The following is a 20977-nucleotide window of genomic DNA, read 5'->3' as shown; positions in this document are numbered from 1 at the left end:
CAGTCGCGGGGCGAGGTAATCCGAGTCGGGGCGGGGCGGTGCGTGTCCGTTCTGTATGATAATACTATTACTTATTCTGTGGCAACGTCGGGAGGGGTCAGTACTTGGATGGGTGACCGTTTTTTTTTTGCTTTTTTTTTGTTTTTTTTTTTTTTGCATTATGGTACGGAACCCTTCGTGCGCGAGTCCGACTCGCACTTGCCCGGTTTTTTAATTTTAGGGTTGGCCGGACACCACCGTCATGAATCGGTAGTAGTCTTAGTAAATCGATATGAATTTTTCATTTTTCTTTTAATAAAAGTAAGGAAAAGGTGGATAATTAACTGTAAATATGGATATATTTATCGTCACCTAACAGACAACAAATTTGACACAGAAATAACTCTATGAGAAAGAAAAGTACAGTCTGCGATAAAAGCTTGTACGGAAAATGTTTTTTTTTTTTTCAAAAACATTTTATTTATTATATCGAATACGTAATTTGGCTTTCAAACTTGCGGCAATATATTGTAGTGATATAGACATCATTAGTTTTCTATGTTTACATATTCTTTAACAGTTTCAGTTAAGAAGTGTAATAATTATCAACCCTATGCAATTTCTTTCAGGTCTGTCTCGGCATAGAAGAATTCAAAGAGGCCCACCTAGTATTCCTATGCCGGCATAGAAGCTCAAACGAAGCGAAGGACCGAGCGGAGAAACACTTCGCCCTGTCGTTCTTGAAGCTCATGCAGCGAGAGGGAACCACGACGCCGGATAAACATCACACGCTATGCGTTTACAAGGTGAGTTTGTTAGAATGTACTCAAAAAACATTTTAAAGGTTCTCGAGCGGATCTGAGAAAATGGCGAATTGTAAGTAGAAGTAAGAATGCCCAATAAAGAAAAAACCGGGCAAGTGCGAGTCGGACTCGCGCACGAAGGGTTCCGTACCATAAAGCAAAAAAAAACGGAAAAAAATGCAAAAAGAAAACGGTCACCCATCCAAGTACTGACCACGCCCGACGTTGCTTAACTTTGGTCAAAAATCACGTTTGCTGTATGGGAACCCCACTTAAATCTTTATTTTATTCTGTTTTTAGTATTTGTTGTTATAGCGGCAGCAGAAATACATCATCTGTGAAAATTTAAACTGTCTAGCTATCACGGTTCGTGAGATACAGCCTGGTGACAGACAGACGGACGGACGGACAGCGAAGTCTTAGTAATAGGGTACGGAACCCTAAAAACTTATGAGCAATGGATATCCTGAGGTTTCAGGGCACGTGTATGATCTAAATATATTTCAACTACAATCAACAGCAGAAGTTGCCAAGCGGGCCAGGTGACAAAATGATCTTGACGCGACTTTATTGTTAGGAGAATTTTGTACACCTCGCCCGCTTAGCAACTTTTGCTGCTGACTGTACAAGATTGAGCATATAAGCATAGCTCGGACACATCGCAAAACCATCGTAAAACAGTTGGAACTTGAAAATAGAACAACATTTTTATTTCTGTCTTATTTCAGTTGCGTTCATTTTTATGATCTGAACTCGCGTGAATTATTTTTTTTAGAAAAATGTCTTCTAAACACAAACATTGGCTGTTGTAGTATAAAACCTTACTTGTTTAATAAACCTAACCTCTTTTGCCACAGATCGACAACAAAAAGGCAAGCACAGAAGACATAGAATCCGAGGCGGCCGCTGCGTGCCTCGCGCTACCTTCCCGCAGGGACGAGTTACCAGCGCAGTCTGAACGAGGCCTCGTACGAGGGCCTTTGTCTCTGGTACATCGGGACTCGCTCGTCGTACACTCCAAGCTGTGCTCCACTAAACTGACGCAACGAGGTATCATTCAAGCTAGTACAATACCTTAATATGACTATATAGACGCTAGAAGGCAGACGGCTAGGTAAAATAGAGACATAACTACAAGGCCTCGTCGTGACGAGTTACCAGCACAGTCTGAACGAGGCCTCGTACGAGGGCCTTTGTCTCTAGTACATCGGGACTCGCTCGTCGTACACTCCAAGCTGTGCTCCACTAAACTGACGCAACGAGGTAATATTCAAGCCAGCAGGCCAAAGTATTAGTGTGAAAAAGAAGGAAGAAAAAATGTGAGAAAGTTTATCTCGCTGGCGAGATACTGTCGCGCCTCCCCTATGCTAGGCCTACAGTAGCCCAAACCCTCTCGTGCTTGAGAGGAGGCCTGTGCCCAGCAGTGGGACGTATATAGGCGAAATTATTGACTAAGGGCCAGTTGCACCAACCACATTTGACAGACTGATCAACGTCAGCCGGCGCGCCCCAACGCCTTACTATGAAACTTTCCATACATAAAAATTTAGCGAACTCTTTAACGATACGAACAGTTTGGTGCAACCGACCCTAAGTCCCACAGTAAGCTCAATACTGCTTACTACTACTTACACTACTCACTTTTACTTACTTTTGTATGCTTACTATTTATTATACGACTTGTGTCTTATATTCGCAGAGGAGATCCTAGGCGTACTAAAGTGGAGTACACACCACGCTGAAGGCACGCTCCGGCAGGCTCTGACTAGACTCATGCACGTGCCCAGCGAGGAGCTAGTCAAGTTTCTGCAGGATATACTGGACGCTCTCTTCAGTATATTGACACAGGTACCGTATGACACTTTATTACCTGTTTAACACAGATTTTAAGGGCACGCTTAAACCCCTTACTGTGTATAACCTTGTGCCGCCCACCATACAAAATTATAGCCAAGGAAGTTAGAATCTTGTTGTATTTTCAATTGGGTTGAATTTCATTTGTTCGAAAATTTTACGAGATAAATGAAATGCTACCTACTTCGTTTTTAATTAAGGTTGACATTCCATCGAAACTGAGTGTACATCCTAATGTACATTGGGCGGCACGAGGATAAAAATATTTGTTTAGCTATGAAATTTAAATGCTGTCAATAGAGCTGAATATCAAATCCACATCGATAAAATTGTTCAGATCAAGAGTGAGTGTTCTTCAAAAGGATTTTGAACCACTCGTAATACTAAATAATCAGTAACCAGTAACAAGGATTTATACAGGGTGTCCCAGAATTCGACGTCAAGCCGTAAACGGAGGATAGACCAAGTCATAACAGTTATCATGAAAATACAAAAAAAAAATCCAACTCATGTTCTTTAAAAATTATGGTCACTTTAAAAATTCACTAAAAATTCCACACCAACATCAATAAATTTCATTAAAATGTTTATCGTCTACCTAACTCCAATTTAATCATACTTATACTAATCACCTTGCAGGTCCCAGAAGAGCAAGAGAGCTACACAGAGAACAGCTACGGCGTGCTAGTGCTGGAAAGTCTGATGCGGGTTGTGTCTTTAGTGGCGGACCACAAATACCAACATTTCCAGCCCGTGTTGTACGCGTATATCGATGATAGCTTCTGTGACGCACTAGCATACGAGTAAGTATCTTTTATCCATAGACAATAGGTACAGTTCTCACTATCTAAGCCGGTCTTGACATCGTTATATTCGTGCGTAACGATTAGTGCTAAAAAGTCTGATGCGGGTTGCGTCATTAGTGGCGGACCACAAATACCAACATTTCCAGCCCGTGCTGTACGCGTATATCGATGATAGATTCTGTGACGCACTACCATACGAGTGAGTATCTTTAACCATAGACAATAGGTACAGTTCTCACTATCTAAGCCGGTCTTGACATCGTTATATTCGTGCATGACGTTTAGTGCTAGAAAGTCTGATGCGGGTTGTCTATAGTGGCGAACCACAAATACCAACACTTCAGCCCGTGCTGTACGCGTATATCGATGATAGCTTCTGTGACGCACTAGCATACGAGTGAGTATCTTTTAACCATAGACAATAGGTACAGTTCTCAGTATTTAAGGCGAACTTTACATCGTTATATTCGTGCATAACGTTTAGTGCTAGAAAGTCTGATGCGGGTTGTCTTTAGTGGCGGACCACAAATACCAACACTTCAGCCCGTGCTGTACGCGTATATCGATGATAGCTTCTGTGACGCACTAGCATACGAGTGAGTATCTTTAACCATAGATAGTAGCTACAGTTCTCAGTATCTAAGCCGGTCTTGACATCGTTATATTCGTGCATAACGTTTAGTTCTAGAAAGTCTGATGCGGGTTGTCTTTAGTGGCGGACCACAAATACCAACACTTCCAGCCCGTGCTGTACGCGTATATCGATGATAGTTTCTGTGACGCACTAGCATACGAGTGAGTATCTTTAACCATAGACAATAGGTACAGTTCTCACTATCTAAGGCGAGGTTAACATCGTTATATTCGTTCATAACGTTTAGTGCTAGAAAGTCTGATGCGGGTTGTCTTTAGTGGCGGACCATAAATACCAACACTCCCAGTTCCAGCCCGTGCTGTACGCGTATATCGATGATAGCTTCTGTGACGCACTAGCATACGAGTGAGTATCTTTAACCATAGATAATAGCTACAGTTCTCACTATCTAAGCCGGTCTTGACATCGTTATATTCGTTCCACAGACCAACCCCTATAGACATAGCTTATAGGACGACTCGCGGCCTCCACTCATCGGAGCAATAGCGCTTATAAAATATTGCACGCGCGCCGCTCCGATCAGTTGCGTCCAAATTCACGACCTGTTAACAGCGTGCGCGTGTTTACGAAAAAAAATCGCAATTTATTTAACTCATTGGGAAATCATGGGATTTTGCAGTGTAAAATGGTGTGGCAAGTCATCTAAGACTTCCAGTTATAAAACAGATGGAATAACTTTCCGCAATTAAGTCAAATTCACTATTTTGTTGAAAATTGTTTCTTGTCCGCGGGGTTCATTTTATACTGGTCAATATGGTTGTACTGAGCGGCAGTGAAGTAGCCCGTCCTTTTCCGTCAACTTGAAAATGCAATGTGCTATCCCTTTCACGTCAACAACTAGTGATGTGACGGTGATGGTTTTGTCAATTGCGGTAACTTCGTGCTGCTCGTACCATATTGTACCATTTTAAGAAATGTAAAAGATAAATGTGATTCTCTTTTATTTTTAACTGAGAATAAATAAAATTGATCTGTAGAATCTACAGTTTTAATTAGGTACTTGGTAGTTTATCTTAGTAGGTATATGTAGTATGTTAGTTTAGTTTTTAGTTAGTATATAGTACCATTATTGAGGTAGCATCAAAATAAGAAAATAATCATATTTTAGCAGGTTTTCAGAGCAACGCCCATGTGACATGACATGTGACACAACTAGGAGTTGCAAGCGCCATTAGTTAGTAGTATAGTTTGGGGTCATCCATTAATTACGTCACACGTTTAGGGGGGGGAGGGAGGGGGTCAAGAAAATGTGACATGGGGGAGGGGCGAGTCATAAACATTGTGACGTCACTTTAACCTCAACACTATTCATCAGAAACCGAAAATTAATTTATATTTTTTTATTCGTCGCTGTACATTTAAATAATGAGGTTTTGGAAGGTAATTTAGGTAATTTTCGTTCCTAAATGATTTTGTGTTATAAAATTACTAATATTTCTTTTACCAAAAATATTTTTTTATTCAAAAAATAATTCCGAGTTAGTATTGCCGATTTCGTTGAAAATAAAATTGCCTAAAATGTGACGTCACACCAGGTGGGGAGGGATTTGCAAAATGTGACCAAGTGTGCCAAGGAGGGGGGAGGGGTAAAAAAACCTAGAAATTCGTGTGACGTAATTAATGGATGATCGCTTTCCATAGGCTGCGTTTGCCACCAAAGTGTATTTTTGAAATTTATGATTGATTTATGAATAATAAATGAATGATGTAATTTTTTTTAAGAATCCAGGTGAGCAGTTAGGTCACGAGATGGACCTGATACCTGATGATGAACTTTGAAGAAGTGCAAGGGAACTCTTTTTATATTGTATGAATATTCTGAAGTAATAAATCTGTGGACTTTATTGATAACAATTATTTTACCACAATAGATTACGGTACCATTGGTACCAGTACCACTGCAAGTAATGAACATGTCCCATCCCTACGCTTACACGTGTCAGCGCGCCATGTTTGGGACGACCAATCGCAACGCCGGGAGCACCCCTCCCGCGCCTCACAGTTTGGTGATTTGCGTCGCGAACAAAATGGCCAATATTAGGTTTCTAGAGGCGGTGTTCTGTGATTCGTTCATAACGTTTAGTGCTAGAAAGTCTGATGCGGGTTGTCTTTAGTGGCGGACCACAAATACCAACATTTCCAGCCCGTGCTGTACGCGTATATCGATGATAGTTTCTGTGACGCACTACCATACGAGTGAGTATCTTTTAACCATAGACAATAGGTACAGTTCTCAGTATCTAAGCCGGTCTTGACATCGTTATATTCGTTCATAACGTTTAGTGCTAGAAAGTTACGGACCAATACACGGCACGAGACTTCGCTCACCTCGTCCCGCGCACCCCCGCATTTTTGGCATCATCGGTTGCATGAAATAATTGCTCTAAACTCGGTCTAGAGGATTCCTAGTCCATGGTGTGAAATGAAAAAAAGAGCAGGTTTTCAAAATTTATAATATGGTTTGAAGGCCGATGTGTGATACACAGAGCTCGGATAGGGTGAGCTATTTGCCTTATAATTTGACATGTCTTATGTCATATATAAGGCAAATAGCTCACCCTATCCGAGCTCTGGTGATACAGTTATACATTTTATTTTCATCATCATCATCACAACTTAAGAGCTTTGCTCTTGTCGGTAATCGCCAACCATTTCTTTCTTGTGCCAGTCTTTTAATTTCTTCATACGACGCATTATTTTTTATTTGGCTGAGATAAGTAATTCTAGGTCTTCCTTCTATTTTTGATTTTGTTTATTTTCAGAAAACTGATATCCGTAATAGTATGGGTGATAACCTCGGCAGAGCAAGGGGAACTGGCCTTAAAGAGGCTACTTCAATGCATGAAATGCCTGGAATGTCTGATTCGCTTCATCGTTAGGAGTCGGCAATTGAGGAGCGCGCTCGGCGACCCACAAGCGCACGAAGACTTCAGGTTTCAGTTTGAGGTACTTTCTACAAATTGTGTATTGTCTAATCTCAAGTATCACTGGCCGATTAGAACTTTAAGATACGTCAATTAATAGATCTAGAAACGATATGGATTAGATGTGTCAGTGTTAAAAGTGACGTTTTTGTTTGAAGAAACGGCACTTTGTTTGAAGAAACGGTACTTTGCACAAAAATACCAATTAATTTCAGTGCGCTGAAATTATTATCAAGAGAGAGTAGAGTGTGTTCGGGTTTGTTAGATTGTCTCGATGAGTATAGATTAGGGACCGTGCGCATTGGAGGGCCTGCCACCTTTTGGCCTGGATCGGATCGTACATGCACATGTACATTGCCAAAGCAATAAGTGCTACAGTCTACAGTTCTCGTAGGTACGTTTCCTTGTGCATAGTAGGTTCTGCCATCTTGTAGGCTACATCGGAAGCATAAACGTCACATTTACGCCTCGCGCCAAAAATCTGACGGCTTCTGTGCTGCCCCCTATAGTTCATGCACGCTTCCAACAACTCCGGACAACTAATAAGTTGTCCGCTGAAAAAAAAGTACGGTCAGCTTGTTGAATGAAAATAGTAACAAAAAACTTATTCAATGTCTATTGTACAGAGTCTAATGGAGGCGCTAGTGTGGTTGATGCGGTGCGGAGACTACGCTCTCACATGCCAAGGGTCCGCATTGAAGTATTTGCCCCACGCCGTGCCGCACGCCATCAAAGTGTTCCCTCACACCGAGCTCAGGTAACTTAGCTGTTAACCCTTCATTGTCTACTTACTGAGGAGGGAAATAAAATGGTCACGTCTGTTGGCCTAAATTTTTCATATTTTGCCTTGTCTGCGACGGGTTGTGCGATCCAACGCACCATTGCTCAATTAAACAAGGAATTGTCAAGTTTCTATAAGCTTAGACGTCGGTAGCCTATTCTTCTCTAACGATCTCACATTGTTATATGTTGGAGCCCTGTTTATCAAAAGCTTGTAACTTGTAATACAAGTGGAAGTCTCTTTTTGACAGTTTTTGTTAGAAAGAGATTTCTACTTTTATTATAAGTTACAAACTTTTGATAAACGGCACAGGGGTGTGAAACTTCGCTAAAAGCCACCCTTCGGTTAAAGACGGCTCCGTTCGGCTCAACATTTTTCCGTGCAATTTTTAAGGTCGACACAACTTGACGTCCCTCGTGCACGACCACAGATAAGATAATGACTTGAATTTTGACAATTCTAAATAGTCGAAAGGGATAGTGCCAATAGTGCCATACATTATAAAGGGACAGCACGATTCGTCCCTCAATCGCTGTCAAACTTCGGTTTTGTAGGAGGGGTCCTTTTCGTACTACTATTTATTTTAGTAGTACTATTTATTCTGTGCCGCTGCTGAAAGTGCTGAATGGTTAATGAACGTTTGACAATATGTCCCCAGCGCGCTGGTGGTGCGTGCGCTGGAGGCGCTGCCGCTGGCGCGGCTCGGCAAGCAGCGCATGCTCGCGCTGCTCGAGCTGGTGCGCGGCGCGCTCGCACAAGTGCTGAATGGTTAATGAACGTTTGACAATATGTCCCCAGCGCGCTGGTGGTGCGTGCGCTGGAGGCGCTGCCGCTGGCGCGGCTCGGCAAGCAGCGCATGCTCGCGCTGCTCGAGCTGGTGCGCGGCGCGCTCGCACAAGTGCTGAATGGTTAATGAACGTTTGACAATATGTCCCCAGCGCGCTGGTGGTGCGTGCGCTGGAGGCGCTGCCGCTGGCGCGGCTCGGCAAGCAGCGCATGCTCGCGCTGCTCGAGCTGGTGCGCGGCGCGCTCGCACAAGTGCTGAATGGTTAATGAACGTTTGACAATATGTCCCCAGCGCGCTGGTGGTGCGTGCGCTGGAGGCGCTGCCGCTGGCGCGGCTCGGCAAGCAGCGCATGCTCGCGCTGCTCGAGCTGGTGCGCGGCGCGCTCGCACAAGTGCTGAATGGTTAATGAACGTTTGACAATATGTCCCCAGCGCGCTGGTGGTGCGTGCGCTGGAGGCGCTGCCGCTGGCGCGGCTCGGCAAGCAGCGCATGCTCGCGCTGCTCGAGCTGGTGCGCGGCGCGCTCGCACAAGTGCTGAATGGTTAATGAACGTTTGACAATATGTCCCCAGCGCGCTGGTGGTGCGTGCGCTGGAGGCGCTGCCGCTGGCGCGGCTCGGCAAGCAGCGCATGCTCGCGCTGCTCGAGCTGGTGCGCGGCGCGCTCGCACAAGTGCTGAATGGTTAATGAACGTTTGACAATATGTCCCCAGCGCGCTGGTGGTGCGTGCGCTGGAGGCGCTGCCGCTGGCGCGGCTCGGCAAGCAGCGCATGCTCGCGCTGCTCGAGCTGGTGCGCGGCGCGCTCGCACAAGTGCTGAATGGTTAATGAACGTTTGACAATATGTCCCCAGCGCGCTGGTGGTGCGTGCGCTGGAGGCGCTGCCGCTGGCGCGGCTCGGCAAGCAGCGCATGCTCGCGCTGCTCGAGCTGGTGCGCGGCGCGCTCGCACAAGTGCTGAATGGTTAATGAACGTTTGACAATATGTCCCCAGCGCGCTGGTGGTGCGTGCGCTGGAGGCGCTGCCGCTGGCGCGGCTCGGCAAGCAGCGCATGCTCGCGCTGCTCGAGCTGGTGCGCGGCGCGCTCGCACAAGTGCTGAATGGTTAATGAACGTTTGACAATATGTCCCCAGCGCGCTGGTGGTGCGTGCGCTGGAGGCGCTGCCGCTGGCGCGGCTCGGCAAGCAGCGCATGCTCGCGCTGCTCGAGCTGGTGCGCGGCGCGCTCGCACAAGTGCTGAATGGTTAATGAACGTTTGACAATATGTCCCCAGCGCGCTGGTGGTGCGTGCGCTGGAGGCGCTGCCGCTGGCGCGGCTCGGCAAGCAGCGCATGCTCGCGCTGCTCGAGCTGGTGCGCGGCGCGCTCGCACAAGTGCTGAATGGTTAATGAACGTTTGACAATATGTCCCCAGCGCGCTGGTGGTGCGTGCGCTGGAGGCGCTGCCGCTGGCGCGGCTCGGCAAGCAGCGCATGCTCGCGCTGCTCGAGCTGGTGCGCGGCGCGCTCGCACAAGTGCTGAATGGTTAATGAACGTTTGACAATATGTCCCCAGCGCGCTGGTGGTGCGTGCGCTGGAGGCGCTGCCGCTGGCGCGGCTCGGCAAGCAGCGCATGCTCGCGCTGCTCGAGCTGGTGCGCGGCGCGCTCGCACAAGTGCTGAATGGTTAATGAACGTTTGACAATATGTCCCCAGCGCGCTGGTGGTGCGTGCGCTGGAGGCGCTGCCGCTGGCGCGGCTCGGCAAGCAGCGCATGCTCGCGCTGCTCGAGCTGGTGCGCGGCGCGCTCGCACAAGTGCTGAATGGTTAATGAACGTTTGACAATATGTCCCCAGCGCGCTGGTGGTGCGTGCGCTGGAGGCGCTGCCGCTGGCGCGGCTCGGCAAGCAGCGCATGCTCGCGCTGCTCGAGCTGGTGCGCGGCGCGCTCGCACAAGTGCTGAATGGTTAATGAACGTTTGACAATATGTCCCCAGCGCGCTGGTGGTGCGTGCGCTGGAGGCGCTGCCGCTGGCGCGGCTCGGCAAGCAGCGCATGCTCGCGCTGCTCGAGCTGGTGCGCGGCGCGCTCGCACAAGTGCTGAATGGTTAATGAACGTTTGACAATATGTCCCCAGCGCGCTGGTGGTGCGTGCGCTGGAGGCGCTGCCGCTGGCGCGGCTCGGCAAGCAGCGCATGCTCGCGCTGCTCGAGCTGGTGCGCGGCGCGCTCGCACAAGTGCTGAATGGTTAATGAACGTTTGACAATATGTCCCCAGCGCGCTGGTGGTGCGTGCGCTGGAGGCGCTGCCGCTGGCGCGGCTCGGCAAGCAGCGCATGCTCGCGCTGCTCGAGCTGGTGCGCGGCGCGCTCGCACAAGTGCTGAATGGTTAATGAACGTTTGACAATATGTCCCCAGCGCGCTGGTGGTGCGTGCGCTGGAGGCGCTGCCGCTGGCGCGGCTCGGCAAGCAGCGCATGCTCGCGCTGCTCGAGCTGGTGCGCGGCGCGCTCGCACAAGTGCTGAATGGTTAATGAACGTTTGACAATATGTCCCCAGCGCGCTGGTGGTGCGTGCGCTGGAGGCGCTGCCGCTGGCGCGGCTCGGCAAGCAGCGCATGCTCGCGCTGCTCGAGCTGGTGCGCGGCGCGCTCGCACAAGTGCTGAATGGTTAATGAACGTTTGACAATATGTCCCCAGCGCGCTGGTGGTGCGTGCGCTGGAGGCGCTGCCGCTGGCGCGGCTCGGCAAGCAGCGCATGCTCGCGCTGCTCGAGCTGGTGCGCGGCGCGCTCGCACAAGTGCTGAATGGTTAATGAACGTTTGACAATATGTCCCCAGCGCGCTGGTGGTGCGTGCGCTGGAGGCGCTGCCGCTGGCGCGGCTCGGCAAGCAGCGCATGCTCGCGCTGCTCGAGCTGGTGCGCGGCGCGCTCGCACAAGTGCTGAATGGTTAATGAACGTTTGACAATATGTCCCCAGCGCGCTGGTGGTGCGTGCGCTGGAGGCGCTGCCGCTGGCGCGGCTCGGCAAGCAGCGCATGCTCGCGCTGCTCGAGCTGGTGCGCGGCGCGCTCGCACAAGTGCTGAATGGTTAATGAACGTTTGACAATATGTCCCCAGCGCGCTGGTGGTGCGTGCGCTGGAGGCGCTGCCGCTGGCGCGGCTCGGCAAGCAGCGCATGCTCGCGCTGCTCGAGCTGGTGCGCGGCGCGCTCGCACAAGTGCTGAATGGTTAATGAACGTTTGACAATATGTCCCCAGCGCGCTGGTGGTGCGTGCGCTGGAGGCGCTGCCGCTGGCGCGGCTCGGCAAGCAGCGCATGCTCGCGCTGCTCGAGCTGGTGCGCGGCGCGCTCGCACAAGTGCTGAATGGTTAATGAACGTTTGACAATATGTCCCCAGCGCGCTGGTGGTGCGTGCGCTGGAGGCGCTGCCGCTGGCGCGGCTCGGCAAGCAGCGCATGCTCGCGCTGCTCGAGCTGGTGCGCGGCGCGCTCGCACAAGTGCTGAATGGTTAATGAACGTTTGACAATATGTCCCCAGCGCGCTGGTGGTGCGTGCGCTGGAGGCGCTGCCGCTGGCGCGGCTCGGCAAGCAGCGCATGCTCGCGCTGCTCGAGCTGGTGCGCGGCGCGCTCGCACAAGTGCTGAATGGTTAATGAACGTTTGACAATATGTCCCCAGCGCGCTGGTGGTGCGTGCGCTGGAGGCGCTGCCGCTGGCGCGGCTCGGCAAGCAGCGCATGCTCGCGCTGCTCGAGCTGGTGCGCGGCGCGCTCGCACAAGTGCTGAATGGTTAATGAACGTTTGACAATATGTCCCCAGCGCGCTGGTGGTGCGTGCGCTGGAGGCGCTGCCGCTGGCGCGGCTCGGCAAGCAGCGCATGCTCGCGCTGCTCGAGCTGGTGCGCGGCGCGCTCGCACAAGTGCTGAATGGTTAATGAACGTTTGACAATATGTCCCCAGCGCGCTGGTGGTGCGTGCGCTGGAGGCGCTGCCGCTGGCGCGGCTCGGCAAGCAGCGCATGCTCGCGCTGCTCGAGCTGGTGCGCGGCGCGCTGGCACAAGTGCTGAATGGTTAATGAACGTTTGACAATATGTCCCCAGCGCGCTGGTGGTGCGTGCGCTGGAGGCGCTGCCGCTGGCGCGGCTCGGCAAGCAGCGCACGCTCGCGCTGCTCGAGCTGGTGCGCGGCGCGCTCGCACAAGTGCTGAATGGTTAATGAACGTTTGACAATATGTCCCCAGCGCGCTGGTGGTGCGTGCGCTGGAGGCGCTGCCGCTGGCGCGGCTCGGCAAGCAGCGCATGCTCGCGCTGCTCGAGCTGGTGCGCGGCGCGCTCGCACAAGTGCTGAATGGTTAATGAACGTTTGACAATATGTCCCCAGCGCGCTGGTGGTGCGTGCGCTGGAGGCGCTGCCGCTGGCGCGGCTCGGCAAGCAGCGCATGCTCGCGCTGCTCGAGCTGGTGCGCGGCGCGCTCGCACAAGTGCTGAATGGTTAATGAACGTTTGACAATATGTCCCCAGCGCGCTGGTGGTGCGTGCGCTGGAGGCGCTGCCGCTGGCGCGGCTCGGCAAGCAGCGCATGCTCGCGCTGCTCGAGCTGGTGCGCGGCGCGCTCGCACAAGTGCTGAATGGTTAATGAACGTTTGACAATATGTCCCCAGCGCGCTGGTGGTGCGTGCGCTGGAGGCGCTGCCGCTGGCGCGGCTCGGCAAGCAGCGCATGCTCGCGCTGCTCGAGCTGGTGCGCGGCGCGCTCGCACAAGTGCTGAATGGTTAATGAACGTTTGACAATATGTCCCCAGCGCGCTGGTGGTGCGTGCGCTGGAGGCGCTGCCGCTGGCGCGGCTCGGCAAGCAGCGCATGCTCGCGCTGCTCGAGCTGGTGCGCGGCGCGCTCGCACAAGTGCTGAATGGTTAATGAACGTTTGACAATATGTCCCCAGCGCGCTGGTGGTGCGTGCGCTGGAGGCGCTGCCGCTGGCGCGGCTCGGCAAGCAGCGCATGCTCGCGCTGCTCGAGCTGGTGCGCGGCGCGCTCGCACAAGTGCTGAATGGTTAATGAACGTTTGACAATATGTCCCCAGCGCGCTGGTGGTGCGTGCGCTGGAGGCGCTGCCGCTGGCGCGGCTCGGCAAGCAGCGCATGCTCGCGCTGCTCGAGCTGGTGCGCGGCGCGCTCGCACAAGTGCTGAATGGTTAATGAACGTTTGACAATATGTCCCCAGCGCGCTGGTGGTGCGTGCGCTGGAGGCGCTGCCGCTGGCGCGGCTCGGCAAGCAGCGCATGCTCGCGCTGCTCGAGCTGGTGCGCGGCGCGCTCGCACAAGTGCTGAATGGTTAATGAACGTTTGACAATATGTCCCCAGCGCGCTGGTGGTGCGTGCGCTGGAGGCGCTGCCGCTGGCGCGGCTCGGCAAGCAGCGCATGCTCGCGCTGCTCGAGCTGGTGCGCGGCGCGCTCGCACAAGTGCTGAATGGTTAATGAACGTTTGACAATATGTCCCCAGCGCGCTGGTGGTGCGTGCGCTGGAGGCGCTGCCGCTGGCGCGGCTCGGCAAGCAGCGCATGCTCGCGCTGCTCGAGCTGGTGCGCGGCGCGCTCGCACAAGTGCTGAATGGTTAATGAACGTTTGACAATATGTCCCCAGCGCGCTGGTGGTGCGTGCGCTGGAGGCGCTGCCGCTGGCGCGGCTCGGCAAGCAGCGCATGCTCGCGCTGCTCGAGCTGGTGCGCGGCGCGCTCGCACAAGTGCTGAATGGTTAATGAACGTTTGACAATATGTCCCCAGCGCGCTGGTGGTGCGTGCGCTGGAGGCGCTGCCGCTGGCGCGGCTCGGCAAGCAGCGCATGCTCGCGCTGCTCGAGCTGGTGCGCGGCGCGCTCGCACAAGTGCTGAATGGTTAATGAACGTTTGACAATATGTCCCCAGCGCGCTGGTGGTGCGTGCGCTGGAGGCGCTGCCGCTGGCGCGGCTCGGCAAGCAGCGCATGCTCGCGCTGCTCGAGCTGGTGCGCGGCGCGCTCGCACAAGTGCTGAATGGTTAATGAACGTTTGACAATATGTCCCCAGCGCGCTGGTGGTGCGTGCGCTGGAGGCGCTGCCGCTGGCGCGGCTCGGCAAGCAGCGCATGCTCGCGCTGCTCGAGCTGGTGCGCGGCGCGCTCGCACAAGTGCTGAATGGTTAATGAACGTTTGACAATATGTCCCCAGCGCGCTGGTGGTGCGTGCGCTGGAGGCGCTGCCGCTGGCGCGGCTCGGCAAGCAGCGCATGCTCGCGCTGCTCGAGCTGGTGCGCGGCGCGCTCGCACAAGTGCTGAATGGTTAATGAACGTTTGACAATATGTCCCCAGCGCGCTGGTGGTGCGTGCGCTGGAGGCGCTGCCGCTGGCGCGGCTCGGCAAGCAGCGCATGCTCGCGCTGCTCGAGCTGGTGCGCGGCGCGCTCGCACAAGTGCTGAATGGTTAATGAACGTTTGACAATATGTCCCCAGCGCGCTGGTGGTGCGTGCGCTGGAGGCGCTGCCGCTGGCGCGGCTCGGCAAGCAGCGCATGCTCGCGCTGCTCGAGCTGGTGCGCGGCGCGCTCGCACAAGTGCTGAATGGTTAATGAACGTTTGACAATATGTCCCCAGCGCGCTGGTGGTGCGTGCGCTGGAGGCGCTGCCGCTGGCGCGGCTCGGCAAGCAGCGCATGCTCGCGCTGCTCGAGCTGGTGCGCGGCGCGCTCGCACAAGTGCTGAATGGTTAATGAACGTTTGACAATATGTCCCCAGCGCGCTGGTGGTGCGTGCGCTGGAGGCGCTGCCGCTGGCGCGGCTCGGCAAGCAGCGCATGCTCGCGCTGCTCGAGCTGGTGCGCGGCGCGCTCGCACAAGTGCTGAATGGTTAATGAACGTTTGACAATATGTCCCCAGCGCGCTGGTGGTGCGTGCGCTGGAGGCGCTGCCGCTGGCGCGGCTCGGCAAGCAGCGCATGCTCGCGCTGCTCGAGCTGGTGCGCGGCGCGCTCGCACAAGTGCTGAATGGTTAATGAACGTTTGACAATATGTCCCCAGCGCGCTGGTGGTGCGTGCGCTGGAGGCGCTGCCGCTGGCGCGGCTCGGCAAGCAGCGCATGCTCGCGCTGCTCGAGCTGGTGCGCGGCGCGCTCGCACAAGTGCTGAATGGTTAATGAACGTTTGACAATATGTCCCCAGCGCGCTGGTGGTGCGTGCGCTGGAGGCGCTGCCGCTGGCGCGGCTCGGCAAGCAGCGCATGCTCGCGCTGCTCGAGCTGGTGCGCGGCGCGCTCGCACAAGTGCTGAATGGTTAATGAACGTTTGACAATATGTCCCCAGCGCGCTGGTGGTGCGTGCGCTGGAGGCGCTGCCGCTGGCGCGGCTCGGCAAGCAGCGCATGCTCGCGCTGCTCGAGCTGGTGCGCGGCGCGCTCGCACAAGTGCTGAATGGTTAATGAACGTTTGACAATATGTCCCCAGCGCGCTGGTGGTGCGTGCGCTGGAGGCGCTGCCGCTGGCGCGGCTCGGCAAGCAGCGCATGCTCGCGCTGCTCGAGCTGGTGCGCGGCGCGCTCGCACAAGTGCTGAATGGTTAATGAACGTTTGACAATATGTCCCCAGCGCGCTGGTGGTGCGTGCGCTGGAGGCGCTGCCGCTGGCGCGGCTCGGCAAGCAGCGCATGCTCGCGCTGCTCGAGCTGGTGCGCGGCGCGCTCGCACAAGTGCTGAATGGTTAATGAACGTTTGACAATATGTCCCCAGCGCGCTGGTGGTGCGTGCGCTGGAGGCGCTGCCGCTGGCGCGGCTCGGCAAGCAGCGCATGCTCGCGCTGCTCGAGCTGGTGCGCGGCGCGCTCGCACAAGTGCTGAATGGTTAATGAACGTTTGACAATATGTCCCCAGCGCGCTGGTGGTGCGTGCGCTGGAGGCGCTGCCGCTGGCGCGGCTCGGCAAGCAGCGCATGCTCGCGCTGCTCGAGCTGGTGCGCGGCGCGCTCGCACAAGTGCTGAATGGTTAATGAACGTTTGACAATATGTCCCCAGCGCGCTGGTGGTGCGTGCGCTGGAGGCGCTGCCGCTGGCGCGGCTCGGCAAGCAGCGCATGCTCGCGCTGCTCGAGCTGGTGCGCGGCGCGCTCGCACAAGTGCTGAATGGTTAATGAACGTTTGACAATATGTCCCCAGCGCGCTGGTGGTGCGTGCGCTGGAGGCGCTGCCGCTGGCGCGGCTCGGCAAGCAGCGCATGCTCGCGCTGCTCGAGCTGGTGCGCGGCGCGCTCGCACAAGTGCTGAATGGTTAATGAACGTTTGACAATATGTCCCCAGCGCGCTGGTGGTGCGTGCGCTGGAGGCGCTGCCGCTGGCGCGGCTCGGCAAGCAGCGCATGCTCGCGCTGCTCGAGCTGGTGCGCGGCGCGCTCGCACAAGTGCTGAATGGTTAATGAACGTTTGACAATATGTCCCCAGCGCGCTGGTGGTGCGTGCGCTGGAGGCGCTGCCGCTGGCGCGGCTCGGCAAGCAGCGCATGCTCGCGCTGCTCGAGCTGGTGCGCGGCGCGCTCGCACAAGTGCTGAATGGTTAATGAACGTTTGACAATATGTCCCCAGCGCGCTGGTGGTGCGTGCGCTGGAGGCGCTGCCGCTGGCGCGGCTCGGCAAGCAGCGCATGCTCGCGCTGCTCGAGCTGGTGCGCGGCGCGCTCGCACAAGTGCTGAATGGTTAATGAACGTTTGACAATATGTCCCCAGCGCGCTGGTGGTGCGTGCGCTGGAGGCGCTGCCGCTGGCGCGGCTCGGCAAGCAGCGCATGCTCGCGCTGCTCGAGCTGGTGCGCGGCGCGCTCGCACAAGTGCTGAATGGTTAATGAACGTTTGACAATATGTCCCCAGCGCGCTGGTGGTGCGTGCGCTGGAGGCGCTGCCGCTGGCGCGGCTCGGCAAGCAGCGCATGCTCGCGCTGCTCGAGCTGGTGCGCGGCGCGCTCGCACAAGTGCTGAATGGTTAATGAACGTTTGACAATATGTCCCCAGCGCGCTGGTGGTGCGTGCGCTGGAGGCGCTGCCGCTGGCGCGGCTCGGCAAGCAGCGCATGCTCGCGCTGCTCGAGCTGGTGCGCGGCGCGCTCGCACAAGTGCTGAATGGTTAATGAACGTTTGACAATATGTCCCCAGCGCGCTGGTGGTGCGTGCGCTGGAGGCGCTGCCGCTGGCGCGGCTCGGCAAGCAGCGCATGCTCGCGCTGCTCGAGCTGGTGCGCGGCGCGCTCGCACAAGTGCTGAATGGTTAATGAACGTTTGACAATATGTCCCCAGCGCGCTGGTGGTGCGTGCGCTGGAGGCGCTGCCGCTGGCGCGGCTCGGCAAGCAGCGCATGCTCGCGCTGCTCGAGCTGGTGCGCGGCGCGCTCGCACAAGTGCTGAATGGTTAATGAACGTTTGACAATATGTCCCCAGCGCGCTGGTGGTGCGTGCGCTGGAGGCGCTGCCGCTGGCGCGGCTCGGCAAGCAGCGCATGCTCGCGCTGCTCGAGCTGGTGCGCGGCGCGCTCGCACAAGTGCTGAATGGTTAATGAACGTTTGACAATATGTCCCCAGCGCGCTGGTGGTGCGTGCGCTGGAGGCGCTGCCGCTGGCGCGGCTCGGCAAGCAGCGCATGCTCGCGCTGCTCGAGCTGGTGCGCGGCGCGCTCGCACAAGTGCTGAATGGTTAATGAACGTTTGACAATATGTCCCCAGCGCGCTGGTGGTGCGTGCGCTGGAGGCGCTGCCGCTGGCGCGGCTCGGCAAGCAGCGCATGCTCGCGCTGCTCGAGCTGGTGCGCGGCGCGCTCGCACAAGTGCTGAATGGTTAATGAACGTTTGACAATATGTCCCCAGCGCGCTGGTGGTGCGTGCGCTGGAGGCGCTGCCGCTGGCGCGGCTCGGCAAGCAGCGCATGCTCGCGCTGCTCGAGCTGGTGCGCGGCGCGCTCGCACAAGTGCTGAATGGTTAATGAACGTTTGACAATATGTCCCCAGCGCGCTGGTGGTGCGTGCGCTGGAGGCGCTGCCGCTGGCGCGGCTCGGCAAGCAGCGCATGCTCGCGCTGCTCGAGCTGGTGCGCGGCGCGCTCGCACAAGTGCTGAATGGTTAATGAACGTTTGACAATATGTCCCCAGCGCGCTGGTGGTGCGTGCGCTGGAGGCGCTGCCGCTGGCGCGGCTCGGCAAGCAGCGCATGCTCGCGCTGCTCGAGCTGGTGCGCGGCGCGCTCGCACAAGTGCTGAATGGTTAATGAACGTTTGACAATATGTCCCCAGCGCGCTGGTGGTGCGTGCGCTGGAGGCGCTGCCGCTGGCGCGGCTCGGCAAGCAGCGCATGCTCGCGCTGCTCGAGCTGGTGCGCGGCGCGCTCGCACAAGTGCTGAATGGTTAATGAACGTTTGACAATATGTCCCCAGCGCGCTGGTGGTGCGTGCGCTGGAGGCGCTGCCGCTGGCGCGGCTCGGCAAGCAGCGCATGCTCGCGCTGCTCGAGCTGGTGCGCGGCGCGCTCGCACAAGTGCTGAATGGTTAATGAACGTTTGACAATATGTCCCCAGCGCGCTGGTGGTGCGTGCGCTGGAGGCGCTGCCGCTGGCGCGGCTCGGCAAGCAGCGCATGCTCGCGCTGCTCGAGCTGGTGCGCGGCGCGCTCGCACAAGTGCTGAATGGTTAATGAACGTTTGACAATATGTCCCCAGCGCGCTGGTGGTGCGTGCGCTGGAGGCGCTGCCGCTGGCGCGGCTCGGCAAGCAGCGCATGCTCGCGCTGCTCGAGCTGGTGCGCGGCGCGCTCGCACAAGTGCTGAATGGTTAATGAACGTTTGACAATATGTCCCCAGCGCGCTGGTGGTGCGTGCGCTGGAGGCGCTGCCGCTGGCGCGGCTCGGCAAGCAGCGCATGCTCGCGCTGCTCGAGCTGGTGCGCGGCGCGCTCGCACAAGTGCTGAATGGTTAATGAACGTTTGACAATATGTCCCCAGCGCGCTGGTGGTGCGTGCGCTGGAGGCGCTGCCGCTGGCGCGGCTCGGCAAGCAGCGCATGCTCGCGCTGCTCGAGCTGGTGCGCGGCGCGCTCGCACAAGTGCTGAATGGTTAATGAACGTTTGACAATATGTCCCCAGCGCGCTGGTGGTGCGTGCGCTGGAGGCGCTGCCGCTGGCGCGGCTCGGCAAGCAGCGCATGCTCGCGCTGCTCGAGCTGGTGCGCGGCGCGCTCGCACAAGTGCTGAATGGTTAATGAACGTTTGACAATATGTCCCCAGCGCGCTGGTGGTGCGTGCGCTGGAGGCGCTGCCGCTGGCGCGGCTCGGCAAGCAGCGCATGCTCGCGCTGCTCGAGCTGGTGCGCGGCGCGCTCGCACAAGTGCTGAATGGTTAATGAACGTTTGACAATATGTCCCCAGCGCGCTGGTGGTGCGTGCGCTGGAGGCGCTGCCGCTGGCGCGGCTCGGCAAGCAGCGCATGCTCGCGCTGCTCGAGCTGGTGCGCGGCGCGCTCGCACAAGTGCTGAATGGTTAATGAACGTTTGACAATATGTCCCCAGCGCGCTGGTGGTGCGTGCGCTGGAGGCGCTGCCGCTGGCGCGGCTCGGCAAGCAGCGCATGCTCGCGCTGCTCGAGCTGGTGCGCGGCGCGCTCGCACAAGTGCTGAATGGTTAATGAACGTTTGACAATATGTCCCCAGCGCGCTGGTGGTGCGTGCGCTGGAGGCGCTGCCGCTGGCGCGGCTCGGCAAGCAGCGCATGCTCGCGCTGCTCGAGCTGGTGCGCGGCGCGCTCGCACAAGTGCTGAATGGTTAATGAACGTTTGACAATATGTCCCCAGCGCGCTGGTGGTGCGTGCGCTGGAGGCGCTGCCGCTGGCGCGGCTCGGCAAGCAGCGCATGCTCGCGCTGCTCGAGCTGGTGCGCGGCGCGCTCGCACAAGTGCTGAATGGTTAATGAACGTTTGACAATATGTCCCCAGCGCGCTGGTGGTGCGTGCGCTGGAGGCGCTGCCGCTGGCGCGGCTCGGCAAGCAGCGCATGCTCGCGCTGCTCGAGCTGGTGCGCGGCGCGCTCGCACAAGTGCTGAATGGTTAATGAACGTTTGACAATATGTCCCCAGCGCGCTGGTGGTGCGTGCGCTGGAGGCGCTGCCGCTGGCGCGGCTCGGCAAGCAGCGCATGCTCGCGCTGCTCGAGCTGGTGCGCGGCGCGCTCGCACAAGTGCTGAATGGTTAATGAACGTTTGACAATATGTCCCCAGCGCGCTGGTGGTGCGTGCGCTGGAGGCGCTGCCGCTGGCGCGGCTCGGCAAGCAGCGCATGCTCGCGCTGCTCGAGCTGGTGCGCGGCGCGCTCGCACAAGTGCTGAATGGTTAATGAACGTTTGACAATATGTCCCCAGCGCGCTGGTGGTGCGTGCGCTGGAGGCGCTGCCGCTGGCGCGGCTCGGCAAGCAGCG

The 20977-nt window shown here is 56.3% G+C and overlaps 1 protein-coding gene across 1 annotated transcript in view; it reads left to right on the top strand.

The window, feature by feature from the left end:
* LOC134675248 (dedicator of cytokinesis protein 1) overlaps nt 1–20977 on the top strand; it is a 101629-nt gene that overhangs the window by 38986 nt on the left and 41666 nt on the right. Inside the window, exons 12-17 of the mRNA XM_063533466.1 lie at nt 609–785; nt 1640–1832; nt 2482–2630; nt 3276–3439; nt 6860–7043; nt 7648–7778. Coding sequence (XP_063389536.1) covers nt 609–785; nt 1640–1832; nt 2482–2630; nt 3276–3439; nt 6860–7043; nt 7648–7778 — 998 coding nt within the window. The remainder of the gene's footprint in view (nt 1–608; nt 786–1639; nt 1833–2481; nt 2631–3275; nt 3440–6859; nt 7044–7647; nt 7779–20977) is intronic.

This window comes from Cydia fagiglandana, chromosome 21 (genome assembly GCF_963556715.1).
Source record: "Cydia fagiglandana chromosome 21, ilCydFagi1.1, whole genome shotgun sequence".
Taxonomy (NCBI): domain Eukaryota; kingdom Metazoa; phylum Arthropoda; class Insecta; order Lepidoptera; family Tortricidae; genus Cydia; species Cydia fagiglandana.
Note: the sequence above shows the minus strand (reverse complement) of the source record. Positions and strands in the feature narration are given on the sequence as shown.